Source organism: Xenopus tropicalis, chromosome 1, assembly GCF_000004195.4.
Source record: "Xenopus tropicalis strain Nigerian chromosome 1, UCB_Xtro_10.0, whole genome shotgun sequence".
Lineage (NCBI taxonomy): Eukaryota > Metazoa > Chordata > Amphibia > Anura > Pipidae > Xenopus > Xenopus tropicalis.
The window spans coordinates 177,851,817-177,878,044 of NC_030677.2; the positions used below are offsets into that span (position 1 = coordinate 177,851,817).

The 26,228-nt window shown below is 40.4% G+C and overlaps 2 protein-coding genes across 8 annotated transcripts in view; both read left to right on the plus strand.

Moving 5' to 3' along the window:
- Positions 1–2,774, plus strand: part of kiaa0825 (uncharacterized protein KIAA0825 homolog) — a 175,586-nt gene extending 172,812 nt beyond the window's left edge. For both annotated transcript variants that reach the window (XM_002933436.5, XM_018090791.2), the window contains one exon: positions 2,477–2,774. In XM_002933436.5, coding sequence (XP_002933482.3) covers positions 2,477–2,579 — 103 coding nt within the window. In that variant the 3' untranslated portion in view covers positions 2,580–2,774. The remainder of the gene's footprint in view (positions 1–2,476) is intronic.
- Positions 2,775–15,507: 12,733 nt separating this feature from the next.
- The window catches only part of fam172a (family with sequence similarity 172 member A), a 267,655-nt gene continuing 256,934 nt past the window's right edge, over positions 15,508–26,228 (plus strand). For 2 of the 6 annotated variants that reach the window (XM_031897944.1, XM_031897942.1), the window contains exon 1: positions 15,510–15,845. Coding sequence is in view for 3 of the 6 variants with exons in the window: in XM_031897942.1 (XP_031753802.1) it covers positions 15,809–15,845 (37 nt within the window). In the remaining 3 variants the exon portion in view is untranslated. Of the gene's footprint in view, positions 15,846–26,228 lie in introns of all 6 variants that reach the window. The other 4 variants (XM_012959791.3, XM_031897951.1, XM_012959784.3 and 1 more) reach the window with 4 other exon arrangements.

A 26,228-nucleotide genomic window follows, 5' to 3' on the forward strand; every position in this document is an offset into this window, starting at 1 on the left:
ATTTAAGGTACAAAACTGGAGCCACAACACAAGCAGCTGAAACCCTGCATGAACCTTTCTAGTCAAAGTATCTGAAGCACTGCATCAGAGAGTTCTAGTTCCCCCCAGACAGAGCAGATAAATGATTCACCTTTCTCACACATGCTGACAAGCTGCGGAACACAGCCTGTCAGCATGATATATCTCAGATCTAGCTAGAACTGCCATTTGGTTCTTACTGTTGAGAGTAGCTCCCTCTGCAGCTGTCTGAACAGACAGACACAGACTTTCTACAGACCAAGATTCACCCTGTTCTCATTATGAGCAGAGGCAGAAGTGCAAGTCCATTTGTCTGGTTTAAAGTATGGAACAGCGGCCATGAGGCTATTAAATCTTGCCTCTGCCACCTTGAGCCTACCCACCAACATAGAGGTGGGCACCAACGTGGAGGCACCATAGCCAATCTGACATGCCAGGGCCTGAATACGTTCTATGAAAGACAAGGCCCAGTGCCCTTCCAGCTATGTCATTTTGTCTGCAGCTGAACTCATAGGCTGTGGCCCTGCATGATTGTGGTTAATGCACAGGTAGAATTAACTGCAACTGACAAAGTTTTCAACACAAAATTTCATCTGCTGAGACTTCTAAAGGAAGAATCAAAATGGCAAACCAAGTAATTTAATAAGCTAGGCAAGCTCTAGTACACTTTCCCTTTATAGGTACCACATGCTATACACACACCAAAGGTTAACTTTATAGGGCTCATTTACGACTGCAAGTGCGGCTGTGCTCTTGCAAATTTTTATCTGTAATCTTCCAGACCAGATTTTGGATATTCTTTCCTAGGGTCTCTGGGATCCTGCCCTTAGTATAACCATCTCTGGGATCCTGCCCTTAGTATAACCATCTCTGGGATCCTGCCCTTAGTATAACCATCTCTGGGATCCTGCCCTTAGTATAACCATCTCTGGGATCCTGCCCTTAGTATAACCATCTCTGGGATCCTGCCCTTAGTATAACCATCTCTGGGATCCTGCCCTTAGTATAACCATCTCTGGGATCCTGCCCTTAGTATAACCATCTCTGGGATCCTGCCCTTAGTATAACCATCTCTGGGATCCTGCCCTTGGTATAACCATCTCTGGGATCCTGCCCTTAGTATAACCATCTCTGGGATCCTGCCCTTAGTATAACCATCTCTGGGATCCTGCCCTTAGTATAAACTGACCTTTCTTGTAGCCAGTATATACATTTTACCAGCATTTGTATCACACCCAGCTTATGTCTTGTACCCAGTTTCCTGCTGACAGCTTGATGGTCCCCATAGGTCATGGGTAGAACAAGCTGATTCAATAAAAAAATAACAAGGCCATTTCTCATGTTGTAACAGAAGTCTCTCAGAAATAAAATAATATTGAAATATGGAATGCAATTAGGTCTTCTCAGTGTTCAGATAATATCACCCAAGAGGTTACTGTCCAGGAGACGACACTGTAACGGAGACATTTAGTCCATGAATGTTCCTCTATGTAAATCACAAACTGACTGCTTGGATTTGGAGCACCTGCTGCCATTGTTACATTGCATGATCCCTGTTAGTGAGCAGATAGCACAGAGTTATTTTGGGATTAAAATCATCTGATTCAACCAAATCTGTAAAGAATTTATCATGGACATATAAGATGTAAAGTGGAGTCACTTGCAACATCTGTCTGCTATGGATTTCATGTTTATTGCGTAATGACCTTAATAAGGCTTTGAAATAAACTAGAAATAAATGAAACATAATGTGACAGGAGTACTTTCATAAATATCAGTGACAGTAAGGTATATGGTAAGGTATTCACCCCCACAGGCAGCAGTACTCAGTCCCATATCTATGCCTTTCCCTCTCTCTTTTCAACTCCCGACTCTCTTGGCGATTTATATCCTCTTCTCTGATTACTAGAATGAGGCTACAACCAAAAAAGCAGGCACTCATGGATCCCACGAACAAGCTTGTGTCAAAGAATTGCAAACTTTATTGTGGACCATCAGTAGACATAGCCTTACGCGTTTCCTGCACAGGGCACTTAATCATACGAGACTGAGACAACCTCTGATAAAAGGTTTCGTAGAGATAGTCTCCTTGATACTTAGATGCAACTAGTGATTCTTGGGTTTCTAAATGATTTTAAAAAGTCTATAGAGGAAATACAAGACAATAGGTGCAGCCCAGTGGTATAACTATAGAGGAAGCAGACCCTGCAGTTGCAGGTGCATTGGCCCGGGGTACATTCTTCATTTCGTCTTTCCCTAAAATCCCGAGGATAATGCATTAGGGAAAATAGAAATGTAACATCATTATTAGCTATGTTCCAAATTCCCCCATGTTACAGTAAATGACACATTTCTATGGGTACCACATGACACATTGTTGCTTGTTTGGGAAGTGCACATTGAACAGATAGAAAGGAGCAGATTCATTTATGTTTATTGTATTTGTTTTATGAAACAGGTGGGAGACCAAAGACGAAAATATTTCCGAAGAGGAGAAGATGCTGCTGGCACAACTGAAACAGATGACTTTAAATACCAACACATCCTCTGAAATTCACTGACAACATTGCTGTTTTCCTTTGTGGAATAGCAAAGCTTTAGGGATATTATAACTCACTACCTGGGATGGGGACAAAATGGGACTGAGCACAATGGGACTGTAGTTCACAGAAATCAATTTTTTTGTCTTTTACTTTCATCTTTTTACTATGAGAAGATATCAAGAAATTCAATAAAAATACTTTTTGAGTCTATTACAAGAAGCAGCTTCATTAAAATCAGGCAAACAATGGCCCTGCAACTGTTGCTGAACCATGGCTTTTCATGTTATCTTTTGTTAAGTGAAGGATGTCCAACCTGTTCCCCCCTTAATCTTGTAATACAACCCCTGGTAACCCCCTCTCCTAAATGTCTGTTGTAGTTTGACACATCTGAGGGGTTGAGGGTTGGATATTTCTGCATGTAGAGTCCTGCACATGGGGGCGAGTAAGGTGGGCTCAGACTGTTACACTGGGTTTCATTATTTAGTACTTTTTGTTGCAAAAAGAAGGCAACCAGATAGTTGTTAGATTTTTGTGTTTAGCTAGTATGAAAAAGGTGCTGCAAAGGCATACTGTGATGGGCAGTCTCCATTTGCAGCCTGGTAATGGCCCAAAATAGAGCTTTGAAATGTTTGTCCCTAGATAATGACTTAACCAACAGATTGTTTATATCATATTACCTAGTGTATTAAAGTATCTCACCAAACTGGAATATATATCAGGAAATATTGCCCTTGTACGTATTTTCCCTTGAGCCACCATTTAGTGATGGTCTGTGTGCTCCCTCAGAGATCAGCTGACAGGAAATAATGCAGCTTTAACTATAACAGGAAGAAGTGTGGGAGTAAAAGGCAGAACTCTGTCCATTAATTGGCTGATGGGGCCTAGCATGTATGTGCCTTGGCTTGTTTGTGTGCTCAGGGGGCGGCCCTTAATTCTTAAAATGGCAAGTTTCTATTTAGGAGTACCCAATGGCACATACTGCTGCAAAAGTATATTTTTTATGAAAAAGTTTATTTCTATGATAGTTTTACAGCTCAGCTGTTTTATGCAATATATTTTTTATAAAGACCTACAGTGTTCGGGGTATAGTTTTCTTTTAAAGTGGGCCAGTTTTTAAATCTGAATGTACTATGTGGTGTTTGTGGAATGTGCTGTCTCCGCCTGACTGTGTATTGTCATAAGAACTATAGGCAAATTAATTATTATTAATTCCAGATCGCCTTTTTTCATTCATGAGAAAAATATCTAAAACTTCAAATGGAAAAACTACAGTAGGTAAAACCTGTCAAGCTTTTATACGTCGAGAGATTGGGATGCAGTTATTTAACATTCCAGCAATTTCATTTTTAGAGTTTTTTCAGTTGAATCTGTAAAAATGAATGGAAGCAATGATTTTCTTTGTGATCAGGTTTCGACAATTGATTCATGTGCAAGTGATCGAGAAAAGGAACCCAATGGAATTTCATAATCAAGATTAAATACAATTTAAATTAGAATATTATTCAATCCGCCAATAAATGTAGCAACTGCACTTCCTGTTATTTCTGCCATGGAGAACACTAATACCTGTCACAAAATCCTCTCCCCCCCCCCCCCCCAAATACTTGGAAACCTAGTAGTAGTCATGTGAGGATAGTCAGGTAGATCCCTGTGCTTCGGAGAGCTGGTAAATACAACAAAATGTGCTGCCTAGGTGATATTATAGAAACATTTGGCATATAGTCACATAAAATCTAGGAAAATGGAGTGCAACTAAGCTTATAATTGTGATTAGAATGATTTATTACCATATTGTGAATGCCATAGTGATTCACAAATTGTTTTTCTCATTCTTTTTATAACATTGCCAGGCTCTGTGTAAGGCTTACTCTGGATATTCTATCATTACTCTGCACATTCTATCCTTACACTAGACTTTCTACCATTAGTCTGGATATTCTATCATGTAAACATAATTTAAAATGTTTGTAAATTAATATTTAAAAGTATTAAGCAAATAAGAAAAAACTGTTCCAAGATGACCTGTGTTTTACACAGCTAGTCCTAGCCAGAACAAAAAGTACCCACCTAACAAGCAACCCAGAGGGCCCCCTGAAGCCTCCACTGTTGGACAGGAGAAAGGACCCCCCCCCCCACCATGACACAGTACTCAGGGCCAGGGCTAGCGACAGGGCTTTCTCCAAGATGATGCCTCTGCTGAACAATCCACAGCAAACCAATTTTGCTTGGGAAACACACAATACCAAACCTGTCTAAGATGCTAAAAGAAGTTTGAGTGCCAGGTGAGGAGCTGCATACACTGCATTATACCCAATATCCTATGTATGTGGTGTCACAGAGAGTTCTATATGTGCCCTGGTTGCATTCCTGTCTTTCCTGTTTCTTGAAAATAATATAAATGGAATGCATCTTGCATACGTTGTTTTGGAGTAATTGTAATAAGTACATTGAGAGCTGTTGTATTGAATGTTGAATTTAGTCTGAGGTCTAACATGTTTTTATGACACTTATGATTCTCACACATGTGAGGTAAATGTACCAGAAAGTACAAAGTACCAGAGTACCAGAAAACAAACAAAATCATATGTTATTTAGAAGACTCCTGCCCCCCATGCTCTATTCATTTCTTAGATCTCACTGAAGAGGAGCGAGAGGGGGATCCAATCACATACGGCTCCATTTCCAATGTATAAGAGATGCTGAGGATCCAGGTAAGAAGTCCTTTTTTTACTGTTATTCTTTCATATATAAGTCACAAGTTGTATTCATGCTTGTCTCCAGTTCAGAAATACCTCAAATCACAGGGTATGGGGAAGGGTAGGTTTTTGCTTTTGAAGATAATCTGCTTTAAAGGAAAGACTAAGTAAAAACTAAGTAAGCTGAAAGGTCTATGTGCCATAAGCACTTACAGAAAAGCTGCACTGAGTCCTCTATCAAAAAAAACACAAGATATATTTTCTTTTTTGTAAACATGTTCTTCGGTATCAGACTTCCTCACAGAAAAATACAGGGCAGAGGCACAAGTCTGCTCAGTTTGCTCCTCTCTCCCTCTCCCTTCTCCTGCTCCCACTCACCCTCCAATAAGAATTTGCTTTCCCTCACAAATGTGCTGTGCAATCCTAGCTACCAGCAGCTAGAGCTGCAGCATGGAAGCTAAAATGGTAGCTGCTATCTTGAACAGACATAAACCATACTGCAAAATAAATATAGCGTTCTAGCTTGCACTATTGTGACTAATTTATTGCCAATAAAATTCCATAATGCCTATCCTTCTACTTTAAAAGAAAGCTCCCACAGAGCCCATTATAAGCAAAAAATTCTAATTTGTAACATTTCCTTTTTTCTCTGTAATAATAATAAAGATATCATTAACCCTTATTGGAGACAAAAACTTGTATTTAACTAAGCTGCATGAATCCATACTGGTGGCAAAATTATTGGGTATATTTAAATGATTTTAGCAGACCTAAAGTATGGTGATCCAAAGTACAAAAAGATCCCTTATCTGGAAAACCTCAGGTCCCAGGCATTCTGGATAATAGATCCCATACCCGTATCACATTCACCATGGAGCTGATTAATTTTAATATACAGATGAAGTGCTAGATAAAGCAATTAACCCACATGGCAGTCTGGGACATGGAGCCCTGGGTATGTGTGTTTAATGCTCATTACCCCCATGGTGCTGGCTGAGTACTAGAGCAGCGTTTTCTTGCCTGGTGTGCCGTAGGCAAGGCCGCAATTTTTACTTTCAAAAAAAAATCCGGGCCCTGTCATTGGTTGCGCCCCGTGTGTACGGGTGACGTCAGTACGCACGGGGCGCAACGTTATAAAAGGGCCTGTGTGCGGTTGCGTGTAGGCAGAAGTGCAGAGGCGGCGCGCGTGAGGGGAAGATGCTGCTGAAGCCGCCGAAGAGTAAAATGCTGCTGGGCACCAATGTATTAGGGGGGGCCACGGGGCACACTGACTTATGGGGGCACTGCTGCTGGGCACCAATGTACTAGGGGGGCTGGCTCTTGGCACCAATGTACTGGGGGGCACTGCTGCTGGGCACCAATGTACTAGGGGGGCACTGCTCTTGGCACCAATGTACTAGGGGGCACTGCTGCTGGGCACCAATGTACTAGGGGGGCACTGCTCTTGGCACCAATGTACTAGGGGGGCACTGCTGCTGGGCACCAGTGTACTAGGGGGGCACTGCTCTTGGCACCAATGTACTAGGGGGGCACTGCTGCTGGGCACCAATGTACTAGGGGGGCACTGCTCTTGGCACCAATGTACTAGGGGGGCACTTCTGCTGGGCACCAGTGTACTAGGGGGGCACTGCTGCTGGGCACAGAGTTAAATTTTTTAACATTTTCTAATGGTGGTGTGCCTCGTGATTTTTTTCATAAAACAAGTGTGCCTTTGCCCAAAAAAGGTTGAAAAACACTGTACTAGAGGCCTTGGAAAATCTGCACATACTGTAAAGCAGGCTTTTCCAGCACCTTAAGGCAGCTGCATGCGAAAAATACAGGACTGCTTTGACCTTAAGGAATAACTGTTTAGATTCCCCCTGGTTGTAATAGACCATGGAACTGTGCCATTTTCCCAAGCAGATATCAGCCACATTGGCCCTAACATAATAAAGGCTGAAAGAAAAACTGTTTTTAATATTCAGAACACCCCATCAGCCCTTACAGTAGTGATCTGCCTGTGGTTGGAACAGCCGCCGTATGATTCCACCTTTCCCTGCTCAGTAGCTCTTTTCTTGTCCTCCTTAAAGAATAAACCTATTCATATTCTCATCTGAATTATAAAAGCAAAACTGCAATTACTGCATGAATACGTACACATGTACCCGTGCATTTATCCATTGGTAATTGTGTGGTGAATCCTCATTCACTGTAGGATATATGAGGTGCTAACACAAATCACCTTAAGGTAAATTCCTTTTATGTTCCTCTTAATGCAAATCTAAGAACTATTTAACCAGGGGGCAGTATGTCATGAAATGCATAGTAAAGGCATAGTCAGCAACAGTGCCCTATTCACTAAATGGCTACAGAAATAGGCCTCTGCCCCATATTAGCTTTGTACTCATGCCTTGGGGTAAAGTCACTTTGTGAAGAAGATACAGCTCAGTGCAAGGAGATTAATTGTACATTCATCCAACTACAGTATATCATATGAACATTTGATGTATACCTCTCGCTTGCGTATAGAGTTACATCAGCAGGAAGTCTAGTTGGAATAGCTTTATGTACTCCTAGATCTATCAAGCTGGGAGAGGATTGAGTGACAGCAGGGATGCTGCTTGGGCTGAGACAAAATAGTGGACATTTCTTCTTCTTTACCTACTGACGGGGTTTATAACAGCATAGGGAAGCATACAGTTCCTTCCTACCAGGCAGAGAATACTATATACAGATGGTACTGTGTGATTTCAGTAGCAAGTGTACACAGTAATTTATCCAGTCTATTAGTCTATACAGATAGTATATTGTGCCACTAGGCAGTGGGACAACTGATCTTGAAACAAGTGTTCTCACCCTGACTGGCCAATAGATTGGCCACCTCAAAACCACTCTCACAGTTTAATCCACTAGACCAGTGCTGTCCAACTGGCGGCCCGCGACCCCCCTCTGTGTGGCCCCCCACCTGTCTGGCTGCTTTGATGGCTTACTCTTGTGTAAGCTTTAAATTGTATCAGTACTGTGATTAACTGCCCCCCCTGCATGGTTCTCACCTCAGATTCAGGCTGTAATCAGGCTGTATTGTTTAAATATGTAATCCCCTGTACTGTTCACACCTTTTAATCTCTGCATTGTTCACCCCCTGCAGTGTTCACACCTCAGGCCCAGGCTGTAATCACCCACATTGTTCCCGTGTTCACACCTCAGGAGCAGTAGAAACCCCCAAATAATCCCTGCACACTACAAAAAGAACATATACTGAGGTGGTACTGCAATTAAAAGGTTTTTTAATATATAGTTATTGTGCAGACTGTAGGAGCAGTGCCAGCATTGTGTCACTGTATGCTGCCTGTGTGTGCCATACAGGCAGCATAGGGCAAGCAGAGTATGGCACACACAGGCAGGGTAGGGAAGGCAGAGTATGGCACACACAGGCAGAGTAGGGCAGGCAGAGTATGGCACACACAGACCAAGTTTGGCACAAACCAGCCAAGAATGGCACACACAGTGAAAGTATGGCACACGCAGGCAGGGTAGGGAAGGCAGAGTATGGCACACACAGGCAGAGTAGGGCAAGCAGAGTATGGCACACACAGGCCAAGTTTGGCACAAACCAGCCAAGAATGGCACACACAGTGAAAGTATGGCACACACAGGCAGGGTAGGGAAGGCAGAGTATGGCACACACAGGCAGGGTATGGCAGGCAGAGTATGGCACACACAGGCCAAGTATGGCACAAACCAGCCAAGAATGGCACACACAGTGAAAGTATGGCACACAGGCAGGGTAGGGCAGGCAGAGTATGGCACACTCAGGCAGGGTAGGGAAGGCAGAGTATGGCACACACAAAGGCAGGGTAGGACAGGCAGAGTATGGCACACACAAAGGCAGGGTAGGGTAGGCAGAGTATGGCACACAGGCAGGGTAGGGCAGGCAGAGTATGGAAGGTTTTTGCTGTACTACAACCATTAATATGGGTATGGTCATGTGATAACATGGGTGTGGTTTCAAGTGGGTGCGGTTTCAAAAAGGGGAGTGGTCAAAACTGGCTTCCATTATCGGCCCTCCACCACGTAGGTCGGAAAAATTCCGGCCCTCGGTACAACAGAAGTTGGACAGCACTGCACTAGACTATAGTCTATTAGAGACTTTGGGCAAAATTTTGTAAAGAAGAGAATGCCATCTGTGTGCCTTTGTAATTGCCTTTATTACCCCATTTTCAATTGGGGGCATTTACCATTGGTCTGCCCAACCAGACCTGCACAGGACTCTAGAAGTGTGTCCAAGACCACTGCGTTCTGCTACCTACACATATGTTTGTGTCACCAGTAAATACAGACACAGTGCAATGAAATCATATTAATGCATAGTAAGCAGTGCCAGTGATGCTAGAGCCACACATTAGATATTACCCAGGTTCATGTAGCATTTCCCCGGCCATTAGACCTTAGGTTACACTAGGATCCTCTATATGGTCATTATCCAAAGCTTTTGTACATTTGAAGGAGAGCACAGCACAGCGTCCACTCGCTAATGCAGTTTCTTTTTTTTTTTTGGACACCATCAGCGTCAAATCCAATTTCTGGCCGCTAACTGATTTGAACAGCTGAATTAGATATCTGCGTTAGTCTGATACCGGCATTAAAGTAACAGTCACAGCTTATTTCCCGTTTTCTGTCGCCTCTTACAATTGATCTTGACTTCTTAATCTGACAAGTGACAGGCACATTTCATAGGTTTCAGATTCAAAATACACTGACAGGTCTTAGATTTAGAAGCAAAATGAGGAATAGTGAAAAGCATTCTGCATTTGACTTTGCTACCGGAATCTGCTTTTCAAAGTGCCCGTCACATGATAGAATCAGATGCAGGGAACAAAACATTTATCTATTTGCTTCTGTGTTCTGGCTCTGATCATTTAAAGTGACCAATGTAAAGTCCTGAAAGTGTGCTAATGACTCTTCCGCGTGATGGGAGTTAGTGCCTAACGTGAGGAAGTGACTGTTACATTTCAGACTGAGATGTTATTGTCAAACCGTATGCTAAGAAAGAATTGTTATTACAACGCTGTTTCCACGCTGTCATTACATTAAATGACAAAAAGTATACAGTACATTATTTAATCAAGTAGGATAACACTGCTATATTCATAACTCTTAACTGCTTAATAACCAGATACTTTATAATGACAGGGAGAAAAACAAAACCTTTAAAGGAGACATATTAGATAAATGGGAAAACCCTAATTTTGTAGGCAATTATGAATAATATATAGTGTAGGTTTCACTTTGTGCTAAAAATTAATCCTATCTGTAAAAATGGCCCCTTTATTGGAGCTCCCTATAGATCGTATCATTTTTCCCTCCAGTGTGAAATGAAGAGTGGGCGTGTCCTAACAGTCCCTGCCAGAAGCACAGTAGGAGAGGGAGAGCCAATCACAGCCCTGCACTCACACAAGCAAAGACAGGCTTCAGTTCCCTATCAGGTCAGCCTAGCTGCTGATTGGTTCCTATCCTACAGTGCAGGGTACGGAGGGCCGCCAGCTCCCCAGCTCATCCAGAGAATTCAGCCAGCAGGAAGTGGCACAGATGGGCGGGGCTAGTGGGGTTTTTGTGGAATTTCTCAATAAATCAGTCTGAAACACAACTTTTTAAAGCACAATCCTTCTATATCTAGAGGAGTATAATTCACTGGTACATTCATAATTTTTATAGGATATGTCTCCTTTAACAACCAATCAGCAATTAGCTCTAACTGCAACTGCATCAAGTATTTCAAAATGATTTGGCTTTTTCTTTCAAGGTGCTCATCTGTTGGCCTTGGGAATTACAGACATTTCTCCAGGAAATATTCACCAATTTACTAAAGGCACAAGAATTTTCAGCAGGAAGAAATTCTCCATGTTCAGGCCATTATAAAGATAAAGCAGCCATTTTTGCATCTTATTATCTATGTCACCTCCTCAATGCTAATATTCCACATATGTAGTTTGTACATGGGGAAAATTCTCTAGAGACTATACCCTACAACAATTGTAGTAGAATTTATGCCAGGAGAAAATTTGACACATTTCTCTTGCAAAAGCGTATTTATGATCTTTAGTAAATATGAGATGTGAAAATACGCCTGGCTAATTGTGGGGAACTGTGGTCAAGTTAGATGGGGAGAAAACTCACACTTTAGTAAATATGCCCCATTACATCCCCCAGAGAAAGCAAATCTTCTATTAAAATATTTAGAGAATTCCAAATCTGAAAGTTTGAGGTGGAAAGGCAGATAATAAAGGAAAGTTTTATTAGTGGTACTAAAGTAGATACAATTCTGCTTTGCAACTAAGGGAGCAGCGTGCATATCCACTCTACATTCCTAGGATTTATATTTATTTAAAGTGATACTGACATGAAAAATAGTTTTCAAAATATGAATGTACATTAGAGGTTACCTATATTTCATGCTGATCGTTTTTTGCTGTTGGTACTTGAATTGTTACTAGAAGTTCCTAAACCTGATTGTTTTGCCAACCTGACTGTCCCTTCTCAGCCTGTCAGTTATAGCTTCTAATGCTAACGGACTCCTGCTGCACAAATATGGGTGTACTTATACCCTGGGCACGTTGCTTAATGTGCCTAATACAGTTTTTGCAAGAAAATAAACACATCAGCACTCACCACCCTCCTGCAGTGGTCTGAATGTAGATTTGTCACATATGGGGACTTAATCCTACAATTCCAACTCCACTGGTGAGGAACACAAGGCCCACGGTAACAGTGTGCCAATGTATCAAACCACCATAGTTCTAGAGTAAAAGGGCAGAGCCCCCGCCCCTAGAAGTTTTCACAATACCTCTGAACTTCCCCACTACAGAACATTAAAGTTGTACACTTCAGGGCAGAACATATGTATTTATTCACATACAGATTCACACAGGTTCATTTCAAACATAACAATATGGAATTCAGTCCCTCAGGATATCTTGTGTCCAAGATAAAAATCCAATTGACCTCAACCCTTTTTCAGTGCCTATTTATAATCTCATACAATTTTTGATCATTATATAACGTAAGTACATTCCTTACTATGATCTTTCTAATGTGATGATATGCACTGCTATATGTAGAGTCAAACCCTGGGACATTTCTCCCTAACTTCTTCTTTTGGGGCCAGTCAGCTAATCAAGACATATGTCTGCTCCCAACAATGTATTACCTGCACATATTTTTTTCAATATATCATTCTGTATATATAACTGTAAATCCAGGTAATGCATACTATTCCATTAAATTCACAAGTGAATTTCAAATTCCATTCAAGATCCCCTAAACTGTACCTAAATTGTAAAGTGCCCCCCTGACATATAAAAATCAAATTATCAATGAACCTATTATACAAAACAATATGTCTAACACAGGGATCCCCAAACTTTTTTACTCATAAACCACACTTAGAGGTAAAAAGTGTTGGTGAGCCAAATAACAGCTGTGATTGGCTATTTGGTATCCCCATCTGGACTGCCAGCCTGTAGGAGGCTCTTCTTCCAAAACTTGCCTCCAAGCCAGAAATGTATAAATGGGCACCTAATTTGAGGCCAATGGGAGCAACATCAGTAAGGGTGGTGAGCAACATGTTGCTCACAAGCCACTGGTTGGGGATAACTGCTCTAGAAGATGCAGGACTCCCCCCACCAACCCATATATAGATTGATGAAGGTCTGAAAGGTCCCACCTTTAAACATAAAATAATTTTGAGTAAGAAGATAATGAATAGAATCCAAAATGAATACTTTAGTAGTCTCAGAGAATTGGCTTTATGAGCCCAGATGATATTGCTGAGCTTTCATGCCATATGCATGCAAAATACTGGAGTACAAGGAAACAATATCCCCTGTACCCCATATATCATCATCCTTTTATTGTTTAGTCTCAGAGTGAGGTTGCAGATATGTATCAATAATTTAGAAAGCCTGTGAATACTATGGGGAACCCTGCTGGTAGATTCCCTCCTTTATAAACTTTGCTTGGGTGATAATATGGATATAATTGGTGGGTTGGGGACAAATAGTCCATAATCCTCTTGCTAAACACTCCTTTAAAAAAAAAAAAAAAATTCCTCCAAAGAAAATAAAAGCTGCTGCTTTTTTTGGGGACTGTTTTCAAGACCTGATACATGTCCAGATCTTTTAATTGGCCAAGTGCCTTCTGCTCATAATCATTCCAGTTTAACACCACATCCATCTTTATCAGCACTTCTAATGACAATTCTATTATCGGTTCTCCACTGCTATAAAGGTGGCCTTCAGGTACTACAGATGGATTCAGCAGCTTATCTGCCCGGTGTATGGGCACCCTGACAGGCACACCTAAGTGATGTCTAGCCTAAAATTGGGCAGATCTCCATCAGGCAGGTTTAATTTCCTGTTGGATTGGGGACCTTAAGGCTACTTTCTCTTTCCAATTCAAGTTTTTTTGTTTTTTTTCTATACCTTGATGTAGTACTAGCCACTAGCTCTCTTAATTCTCTTTCCAGCACCTCTTAAAATCTATCTAAACATTCAGCCTAATTTTGTAATGTATTTAAATTAACTTTTCCCATGCCAATATCCTGCAATGATTAAGGGTCAAAGTCAAATAAATGATATGTGTATTATAGTGTCCTGCTCCAAACATATTATTCTCTACGTCTGAAAAGCTTACTTTCTTAGAGCTTATACTGGGAGAACTCCCAGTATGGAATTTTTAAACTGTAATCTAAAGGACCCAAATCGGCAGCTTAAATTTGACCATGTATGGCCACCTTTAAAGGGGTTGTTAACCTCTGATTTAACTATTAGTATGATGTAGAGTGTAATAGTCTGAGAAAATTTGCAATTTATCTTCATTTTTCATTTGTAGTTTTTTTTAAACTATTTCAATAATTGTTTAGCGACTTTTCAGTTTGGAATTATGTTATCTGGTTGCTAGGGTTCAAATTACCCCTTAGCAACCAGAGTGGATTTAATGAGTGATATAGAAATAGGAGAGGGACTGAATAGAAAAAAAAGTTCTAAAAAGTAACAATAATAAAACTTCAGCCTCACAGAGCAATCATTTTTGGCTGCTGGGGTTAGCGACCCCCACTTGAAAGCTACAAAGAGTTTAAAGAGGGCAGATAATGAAAAAACTATAAACAAAAATTTATGAAGACTAATTGAAAAGTTGCTTAGAATTGTTCATTCTATAACATACTAAAAGCTAAAGGTGAACCACTCCTTTAATCAGAAAAAAGAGTAAAAAAAAAATTAAAAAATTACTTTTGCTCAATGCCTTTTCCTATATTAGTGTGTTTGCACAAAAAGCCACTGGGAAAAACACTTGAGCAGTAAGAATTGCTGGTACTGCTGCTTTATATAGGATCCTAAGAGGGATCCTGCTCAGCCTCAATTAAGCTCACTAGCATGGCTGCCTGTTAAGCAAAGGATAGCTTACAAAATCCTTCTGCTGACATTCAAAGCCCTTCACTCCTCTGCTCCTCACTACATTTCTTCACTGGTCTCCCTACATGTTCCTGGTCGTCTGCTCCGCTCCTCTCAGAGCCTCCGTCTCTTTACTCCATCCACACCCACTGCGCTCTCTCGTATTAAACCTTTCTATCTCGCTGCTCCTTCCCTCTGGAACTCTATCCCTGAATCCCTCCGTAGGGAAAACTCACCCACTCTCTTTAAGATAAAACTCAGCTGTTACCTTCTGGAGCACTAAGACATTATTTTGCCTAGTCCTGCGCTTAATGGCAAATGCCCATACCTGATGCACTCTTACCTTCCGCTTTGGGCCTGTATGTTACCCAACCACTTAGATTGTAAGCTCTACGGGGCAGGGACCTCCTTCCTACTGTGTCTCATACCACTTATATATATATATTTATTTTATTTATTTATTATATCACTTGTCCTCCCTGTGTGTAATTTTGTATTCTGTAAGACTGTACAGCGCTGCGTACCCTTGTGGCGCTTTATAAATAAAGTTATACATACATACATACACTCCCGACACAAGTAGGAACTCAAGCAGTCGGACAATCACAATAAACATTAGTTTGCCGGTAGCAGATTTTGCTTGCAGGCATCACCAAAAAACCATAAATGTTTTATTTTTAATTTACTGACAAAAATATAAGCTGTGAGAAGAGAAAACTCTCGGTGAGCCCGCTCTCAGCCAGCACGGCGTGTTACTAACAGAGTATGCCTGTGCAACTACGCTGCCCTCACACCCCTGCCAGCAGCTACGTGAGACGTCACGACGCACCTACGTTCCATGACGCCCCAGTATCATCTCGCGAGAGTGTGACGCCACTGTGGGAGCGCTGGCCGGCTGGAGCCCAGGAGCTGAACATTTAAAAGGCGTTGCGGGACATTTAAAGAGCGATCCGGGAGTGCGGGCTGGGTTATGAGCATCGGCAACTGTCCCGCACAGAGTGGCAGTGCTGGGCGGTATGCAGTAACACTCTTTATACCATTGCCCTGTTAATACTCCGCACTATGCTCCTGTCAGGCTTGCAGTTATGACTGCTGCCTATAAACTTTGGACTTTTTAGGGATTATGAAATTGGAGATCAAGTGCTTTATTATATGTAAAGGTAAATGTTTTATTGGTCTTATTTATTGGATACATTGTGTGTGTGGGTGGGCTGGCCGGACACCTTCATATTGGGAATAAATTGTCAAAACCAGATGTTTGGGGGAGACTTTTTTATGTTTCACAATGGCAGTGACATCATATAATCCACTCTCCCCAGTCCCCTAGCTAAGCTTCTTGCATTTATAAACATACAGGTAGTAGTGGTACCTGTGTAAGTATTGTATAGGGACGTCTTCTGATCCTTCCTGCCATGTATGGTGTCCCTATGCACCCCATTATGCCCACAACCTTTATCCATAAAATATCTCACTGCTCCCCCAATATCTAATTAACTTCCCCCCCAAAAACCCCAACAGCTGTGCCATTATAACTGAGGTGCAGCCCATCCCTGGCAAAGGGCCTGTTGGCAATGGAGGAATCCACCAATTTCTCTCCAAGTCTAAGTCCTGCCCCCTATGCCAAACTCTTAGCAATGCAACTATGTCCCTAAGACACTGTTGCCCTATTGTGCGGGATGGGTATTATCACAGACAGAAGTGCTCTAATAGCCCCACCTTTACCTAAAGCCCCTCAGTGACCCCTGTTTGACATAGTGTTACATTCTATTTAGATACAAGCACATAAAAAGAATGAGGCACACATTGCTCATCTGCAAATTTTTGTATAAATCTAATGTAAATAGAACCTGAGTCAGGTAAATCTTGTGCAAACTACAATAGCAGTATAAAACAAATACAATAGCCAGTCTCTGAGTGCCCTGTTCCCATTTCTTCCTCCCTTAGTTGCCACTTTTTAGTTCTCAAGCCCCTCAGTCCGAGTGCAACACTCTCTGCATTCAGAAGTGAAGAATCCAGAGGAAGCAATAGGTGGGAGGCATGCAAGTGCCCTCCAAAATGCCCCCAATAATGCATGATATACCCATTATGCCTATGATTTGCACAATACATGCATCATACTAGTGGACTGCATTATGTATAGGGCTTCCTTGCAACTAACAGTGCTGTGGTCAGCACATTGCTCTAGGTGTCTAGTCCTGAACTTGCTATTGCCAGTGGTGCAAGTTCTCAGTGCCTGGGCCCTAAGGGGAACTATTTATTAGCCGTAGGCCCCTGAGAATGGTAAATGATCCCTGCAGACAGCTATTAGAATGATGCTAATAATCATTAACGGAGGAAAGAATGGTCAAAATTAGCTAAATGGCTCAACCAAACCAAATCTTTCAGTGTTTTGTCAGCTTAATACACAAACCCATCTATGCTAGCTGAAAGTCTGACCCTGGCTCATCCTTTTGTTAGTTTTTTTTAAGGAGTTTGTACCTAAAGGACAAGTAACAGCAAATAAAAAAGTGGGCTTTTTTCATTGGGATTGATATATAATTTATTTTTTCATGCCACTATCCTGTTTCTGTGATTTGTTGTACATTTTGTTATTGGGCTAGAGGAAACCCCAATTCTCAGAAATGTATTTGCTTACACAGTTAGGTCTTCAGCAGTGTTTAGACTGGCAAATAAGAAAACTGTGTCTTCCTGTTATGTTAAATTACTTTGGTCGTATACTTAATAGTATCATGAATGGTCAAATAGCCTCAAACTATTTTGCTGTAAGGAACCATACCAGAGCCAGAACCTTGCATATTGGCACTTCTCAGTGCAATTCTTGCCTACCTGATGTGCCTTTGCACCAGCATCATTGTCCTTGTTTGAAGTAGGGCATACTTATTGAAGCCATGTATCTTGTCACACCCAAGCCCACATATTTTGGGATTCTTGATTATGAAGTTGACCTTGAAAAAAGGCTATCCTGGTCTGACTAGTTCTATGTTTTCTCTTGTGAGTCACATATTCCTGACTTAATTTGACCCCTACCCGCCTTGGCCTTGGCATGATTTTTTATGCCTGCCCGACTTTGGATTTTCTGCTTTTATTTGTACTGTCTACTGCATGTACCTCCCTTGGCTAATTTTAGTCTAACTTGCCCCTCTCAAATGAACCAGCTTCTATCCTAGGGCAGGTTTTGTGCTTGTGATAGGAGCTGAGGAGGAGCATTGTGCATATATATATTTTATTATTATATATTTTTTGAGTGTGCAAGTCAAAAAATAGACATATAGAGAAAGAGTACCGCACACTCAGGGACTTGGTGCAAAAGAAAAAAAGTTTATTGTTTTGCACCAAGTCCCTGTGTATGCGGTACTCTTTCTCTATATGTCTATTTTTTTTACCTGCACCCAGGGCTGTTACTGTATTTTGGTGATGGGTGTGCTCCATTCTGTTCTATATATATTATTTTTATTTCTTAGGTGTTACACTGGTGTAGGTGAAGTAATGTTATATTATGTTCTGCTTTTACTTTTTATTTTTACCATGTTACCTTTTTTGTTGATACTTACCTTGGGTAGTCACGGATGGTATACAGTACGTCATGTTTCCACGTCACACTTCTGTTTCCTGCCACACACAGTATTTTGGGATGATTGTTTGTTTGATTCGTAACTTTGAGAAAGGCTGGTGCAACAGCCGAAACGTTAATCTTGTCATATTTCAGTAAATTTCACTATTCTTCATAAGACCTGTGAGAAGCAGTCCGTTTGTCCAAGTACCTACCTAACAAATTTTGAGGACTGCACCCAGCACATAGTCACTATTATTATTGTGAGTGCCTACATCTGTGACTGATATATATATATATATATATATATATATATATATATATATTAGCTAAACGGCTCAAACCCAATACTAATGTTCTGCATGCATTATGGATCAATTATATTATATTTTAGTTGGCATCAAGTTCTAGGTGCTGTTTTATTATTACAGAGAAAAATGGAGTCTATGGGAGATGGCTTTCCCATAATTTGAAACTTTCTGGATAACGGGTCCTATACTTATAGTTTCCTTTACCATATACCTAGGGGCACATTTACTAATCCACGAACGTCCGAAAAGCGTCCGAATGCGGTTTTTTCATAATGATCGGTATTTTGCGATTTTTTTCGTAAATTGTCGCAACTTTTTCGTATCGTTACGACTTGCGCGAATTGTCGCAACTTTTTCGTAGCCATCGCCGAGTACGAAAGTTTCGGATTCATTCAAGCTTCAGTATTGTGACTTTCCTTGGGCCAGGTTGGAGCTGCAGAGTGCCATTGAGCCCTATGGGAGACTTTCCTTGGGCCAGGTTGGAGCTGCAGAGTGCCATTGAGCCCTATGGGAGACTTTCCTTGGGCCAGGTTGGAGCTGCAGAGTGCCATTGAGCCCTATGGGAGACTTTCCTTGGGCCGGGTTGGAGCTGCAGAGTGCCATTGAGCCCTATGGGAGACTTTCCTTGGGCCAGGTTGGAGCTGCAGAGTGCCATTGAGCCCTATGGGAGACTTTCCTTGGGCCAGGTTGGAGCTGCAGAGTTCCATTGAGCCCTATGGGAGACTTTCCTTGGTCTGAAAGTTTTGCCCACCGTTTACATGCGCTCAATACGAAAAAGTCGAGACAATATACGAGCAAATCGTAACGGCTCCGAAAAAGTCACAAAAATTCACGCAAGTCATAACGGCCACAAAAAAGTTGCGTCAATTTACGAAAAAGTCGTAACTGCGATGAAAAAATCGCAAAAAATACGAAAAAGTCACAAAATGTTCGTTTCCAATCCGAATTTTTCCCATTCGGATTCGTGGATTAGTAAATGTGTCCCCTAGGGTTTAATATTGTCAAGTACTTGTAATATGTGTTTTATGAACATTTATAAAAAAAAAAAAAGTAATCAGTCTGGCTGCCCCCCCCCCCCCCCATATGGCATTTTGTTTGGAATTACAGTGGCATTTTCCCAAAGCCCAGCCTTGTATCTGGTACTAGTCAGAAGATATTGAGGGTATTGATTCATTTTTACTAAAACAAACAATCCAAATGTCATCAAAAGTCTTGGTATTCAGTTTATACCCAAAATTAACACTGGATTTGGGTCATTCCTTATGTTAACCTTATTAGTACACATTCATCAGGGTATCACTCATTTGGGAAACCGAATACCCCCATGTGTACTTGTCCTATTTGAATTTATGTGCTGTTGTGTGAAGAACCTCACTATTGAGCAAATTCTATGTTTAAATGAACAAATAAATGAATGGAAACACCCTCCCATGTGTGTAATAGTTCAGTTGTACAATACAGTAAGATATTAATCATAAATGATAAATATTTTCACATTAAAATATCCTCAAGAACCACAGTTTGTCCTGATAAATAACTGCAAGTTGCAATTTCAGTGGGATTCTGAGGTCTGATGTGTTTTTTGCCTTGAGAAACAATTCATCTTTCTTACTTTAGATTCCATCAATGAGTAGAATAGGGATTTCAGATGGGATATGTTGCCTTGGTCTATTTCTGTTGAACATCGAGAACCTGAATCATTTTATTGGATTCCAACAGTAATGAAATTTGCTAACCCTGATTTCCCATCTCCGCTGCCCTCTGATCATATCAAACTGCTGTAGAGGTCCCTTCGCTCTAGGAAGAGACTCATCTTTGTTATTAATGTGAGTTAGAGGGCAGCTGGGTCGGATATCACGTAAAATTGACACAATATACCTGAAAAGGTTCTGTTGGTAGAGTCCACTTTGACCCTTTGTTGCCAGAGGACATAGCTTTTACTTACTTTTATCATCTCTAAGGGGAACAAACTGCTACTGCACTATTTTTTAAAATTATTAGAGGGGTCCTTCGACTGCAGAAAACAGACATTTTTCTTTATTGCTTGTTGTGCTGTTAGCTTGAGAGAGAAACTTTTATAGCTGTCTCTTGATAATGGACATTTGGATTGTGATTTGTGTAACTATTAGAGGTTAGGCCTAAAAAGGGATTCTTTTCTTGAAGGGGTAGTTTACCTTTAACTTAGTGTGTAGACCACAGTATTTTAACACAAATGTTAATTACAATATATATTTTTTTTTTTTTAAAAAGGGGCAGTTCACTTTCACAAAACGAATGACTTGGCAAACTAAAAAAAATAATTTATGTTCCTCTGTCTCATACAATAGCTCTGTTAGCAATTTCTACAAGGAGTAACCGGTTAATTGACTTTAATGAAACTAAATGTGATAAGGACTTTAGATTGTAAGCTCCACTGGGGCAGGGGTAAATATAGTTGAAGCAAAATCTCTAAAGTGGTGGGTAAATGTGGCAGTGTTATGTAGATAAAGGTTAATGATAACAGTTGAAACAGTTGCTTTGTTACAGATGTAAGTAAAGCTTACGTTATGATCAATAAGCAATCATTTAGGAAATCAGTGATAAGGATTACCCCCAACTAGCATTTTATTTGCAGGATGAATAACAATAAGAGGTAAGGGACCCATTTCCCGGAAACCTGTTATCCAGAAAGTTCCAAATTACGGAAAGGCCATCTCCCATAGCCTTCATTTTAAGGATATAATTCACATTTTTAAAAAATATTTCCATTTTCTCTGTAATAATAAAACAATACTTTGTACTTGATCCCAATATATAAATAATTCTTATTGGTGGCAAACCCAATATTTAATGTTTAAAAATATTTTTTTTAGCAGATTTAAGGTATGGAGATCCAAATTACAGAAAGATCCCTTATCTAGAAAACCCCAGGTCCCAAGCATTCTGGATAATAGGTCCCATACTTGTACAATGAACAAGGCCGAAAGCCAATATATGGCTGTGATCTTAAAAACAGACAATTTTGTAGTGGAAATCACTGCATGGACTCTGAATTATGGCAAGGACATCTCCCATAGAGTCTTTTTTAAAAACTTGATTTTTTTTTTTTTTAAATAAAAATGATTCCCTTTTTCTTTGTAATAATAAAACAGTACTTTATACTTGATCGGGACTGAGATATAATTAATACTTTTTGGATGCTAAACAATCCTATTCATTTGAATTAATGTTTATATGATTTTTTTAGTAATCTTAAGGTATGGATATCCAAAGTACAGAAAGTGATCCATTATCCGAAAAACCCTAGGTCCCAAGCATTCTGGATAACAGGTCCCATACCTGTACTACATTACCAGGGGCAGACTACTGTAAAAGGGCAGAAACAGTGGACAACTGGAAATTTCCCATAACAATGATATCATAGAGTTGTTTTAAACAGCAGTAGGGAATGCAGTTCTTTTGCTGTACATTGGTAAGACACCTGCCCAGTCATCTGCCCAAAGTCTTTTGGAATAAACACATGCTATTAGATCATCCCATCATGGCACTCCTCAGCCTAGCCTGTCAACTGATCCTTGGGGCTGCAAAGCATGGATAACACTGTCCTGATAATTTGTTATGGGTATTCATATGGCGATGTTCCTTTCTTTTTGCTATTAATACAGCTTCTACTCTTCCACAAAGGCTTTCTGCTACATGTTGGAGCATTGTTGTTGGGATTTGCTGAAATTCAGCCTCAAAAGCATTGAGGTTGGGTAGTTGGGCCTTGGCCACGGTTCATCGTCCAAGTTATCCCACAGGTATTGCATTGGGTTAAAGGAGAAGGAATTTATTGCCAATAGATTACTCATAATAGTGCAAGCTAGAATGCTATATATATTCTGCAGATAGCTTTACCATACCAGAGTAAACTGCCTAGAAAACTTTCTCTGTTTTTTTAAGGTAGCAGCTGCCATTTTAGCTTTGTCTGACTTCACTTCTTATCAGCGCGTGCAAGCAGGGAACAGCTCTCAGCTCAGATTGGAAACTGAAAAGGCTTGTGTTGTGCCCTGAATGATTTTTCTGAGAGAATGTAGTCTGACACAGAAGATCATGTGTACAGAATAGAAGGGAAGAAATATGGTGTTTATTTTTACTGGGGATTCACAGCAGCAGAAGTGCTTATGGCTGTATTTACATGGATCTGGTAAAGCTTACTTAGTTTTTACCTTTCCTTCTCCTTTAAGGTCAGTGTTCGGTGCAGGCCAGTGAAGTTATTCTGCTCCTGGTTAAACATTTAATATGTTATAGAATGTCCTATTTGTAACAACTTTGCCTTTATTGTTTATTTTTCTTTATTTTTTTAATATTTGCCTTCCTTTTTCAGCATTTTTTCTTGCTTTCATATGGGGGTCACTGACCCCGGCAGACTGTTGTTCTGTGAGTCTACAATTTTATTGTTATTGTTACTTTTTATTTCTTATCTTCGTACTTAGTCCTTTGCCTATTCAGATTCCACTCTCTCATTCAAATCACAACCTGCTTGCTAGGGTACATAAGACCCTAGCAACCAGATAGCTGCTGAAATACCAAAGTGGAGAACTGGCAAACAAAAAGATAAATAACTGATAAACCACAAAGATAAAAAATTAAGATCAATAGCAAATTGTTTCAGAATAACAGTATCTGTGTAATCCTAAAAGTTACAGTAAAGGTGAACCAACCCTATAAAGTAAAGTGCAAAATTATCAAGAATGTCAAGTTCATAGTAGCATTAAGGTTGGCATATGCTGGAACTAGGGGCCCGAGACTAAATGAGTAAAACCAAGCTTTACAGTTGCCACATAGATAGGTAGCGTTCTCCTGACACCAGAGTAAATATTGCCCTTGAGCCACCATTTAGTGTTGGGCTGTGTGTTCCCTCAGAGATCACCTGACAGGAAATAATGCAATTCTATAACAGGAAGAAGTGTCCATTAATTGGCTGCTGGGGCCTAGCATGTCTGTGTGCCCTTGGCTTGTTTATGCGCACTGTGAATCGTATGATCCCAGGGGGCGGCCCTTAGTACTCTATATGCCAATTTTCTATTTAGGAGTACCCAGTGGCACATACTACACAAAACTTTTTTTATGAAAATGGTTTTATTTAGATAAAGCAGGGTTTCACATACAACGTGTTTTATATGATCCACTTTTATAGAGACCTACGTTGAGTGGGGGTATAGTTTTCCTTTAAAATAATGTGAGGACATAATTTTAGAAAGGATGTTAAGCGTCTTTGGCTTCAAATGTGTCTGGATAATTGTGTCCATGTTGTATCAGTCAGCAGCCACTGTGGAACCATATGTTGCTAAGCAGCGGGCATTTAGCATTTATTTGGATTAAATGTAAAAATGTAGACATTGTTACTAGTTACTTTGTTAGGGAAAGGGTTATCTGGAACTATATAAAGAGAAGCATAGCTTCATATGAAGTTAAAATGTTTCAAGAGATTCACCTTGACATGGTTAGTGTAAGGGCTGTGACATACAGGGAGATTAGTCGCCGCGCGACAAATCTCCCAGAAATGCCATCCCACCAGCTAGAATGTAAATCGCCAGTGCGATAGCATACATATGCGGCAATTTGCCTAAGTCGCGAAAGTTTCCTCTCAAGGCAACTTCTGTGACTTCAGCAAATTGCGGTCCCCGTCTGTCACAGCCCTAAACTCACTGTGGCTGTACTGAGTGACTAAATTTTAGGGGCTGATTTACATTTTTGAATGCTGGAATGATTCAGGAGAATATTCACGAGTAAGTCAGGAATACATTTATTTAGTAACATGGGAAAAAAATAAAATTGCTGAGAATCCTTTAGGACTCCCCAGTTTGTGTTTTATCAAATGTGCCCTTTAATGTTTCTAAAGCAAGGGCATAAACTTGATCAAAACATATTTCTTTGCTTATGGAGTTTAATAGCACTATGTAACAGTATTGAATTATTAGGTAGAACTGTTTTGTTTGTATTATCTTTAAAAACTTTGTAGGTGAGCATGTAACACAGGCCAGCCTGGCAGTCTTCAAATTATAGTCTTGTGATTTTGGATTTCAGTTGTGCCTTCTTCCGACATAATCTGCAGATTGCTGAAAGTATTTTATTGCATGGTTGGCTGTATTATGTTTATTTTGTGATGCACAAAAGATATAAACATCTGTACTTAAGTACTGTGCAGTTTACAAAATATAGGACCCCTGCAATGCCTTGTGAATGTTTGGAAAGTATTTTTACGCATGCTGTGCTTTATTTTTGTAATTGGGTTTTTAGGTTCATAGTGGGAGGTATGTTTTGTGCCGGCACCTATTTTTATAAAGCAACCCTGCTGTGACAGTAATTTGGAAACGTGTAATCCCTCAGCATTGAATTCTGTGTAGGATTTCTTGCAGAGTTTAGCTGATTGTCCTGATTGTGTGAATGATCAACTTGCCTAATGAAATAGTGCTGAAGACAAGAGGGGGAGTTCTGCATTGCTGGGTGCACCTGCCACTTGTATGGAATATATTATGTCGAAGGCAGCGTTAGGGGGGTTTATTTCACAGACTGATTAAGCGATGTAAAAAGAAAAGAATTGCTGCACATAGCTCACACCATCCACTGGCATTTCCAAAGGCAGGGGGCAGCAACGGTCATGATGATTTAATTACTTGCATATGTACCTTTTTGCACTTCCCTTCTGTAGGTGATTGTGAATAAGCAGCATTCAGAGAACAACTGGTGATTTAGCAGTTAGAAAAATAAAAGAAAAGAAATTCAAACCTCACTTGTCCCTAATATGTGTCAGAATAATCCACACCTGCACTAACATAATCTACACCTGCACTAACATAATCCACACCTGCACTAACATAATCTACACCTGCACTAACATAATCTACACCTGCACTAACATAATCTACACCTGCACTAACATAATCTACACCTGCACTAACATAATCCACACCTGCACTAACATAATTCTGCACTAACATAATCTACACCTGCACTAACATAATCCACACCTGCACTAACATAATCCACACCTGCACTAACATAATTCTGCACTAACATAATCTACACCTGCACTAACATAATCCACACCTGCACTAACATAATCCACACCTGCACTAACATAATCCACACCTGCACTAACATAATCCACACCTGCACTAACATAATCCAAACCTGCAATAACATAGTCCACACCTGCGCTAACATAATCCTGCACTAACATAATCCACGCCTGCACTAACATAGTCCACACCTGCACTAACATAATCCACACCTGCAATAACATAGTCCACACCTGCACTAACATAATCCTGCACTAACATAATCCACACCTTCACTAACATAATCCTGCACTAACATAATCCACATCTGCACTAGCCTGCACTTCTGGTGTTGCCTCTTTGCTGTGGGACATATCCTTTTGCCAGTAGAGCAGCTTTGCCTCTTAGGGCAGTGGTTTGGTTCTGGGCATTTTGTTTTCTGGGTGATTTAATAGTTGAGGCCAACTTTTAGTGCTAGCTTTTGAAAAGCCCATATCTGAGTGTTTGCCAGGGAAGATTCAAATGAGTCAGGAAGTGTCTGTCTTGTACAGATTTATAAAACTTAATCTCAGCCCAAGGGTTGTAATTCTTTATAGCTAAGTGGTTGAAGTGTGATGGCTGCAATGAGATCATATGTCTTAACCACCCCACTTTGGTTGA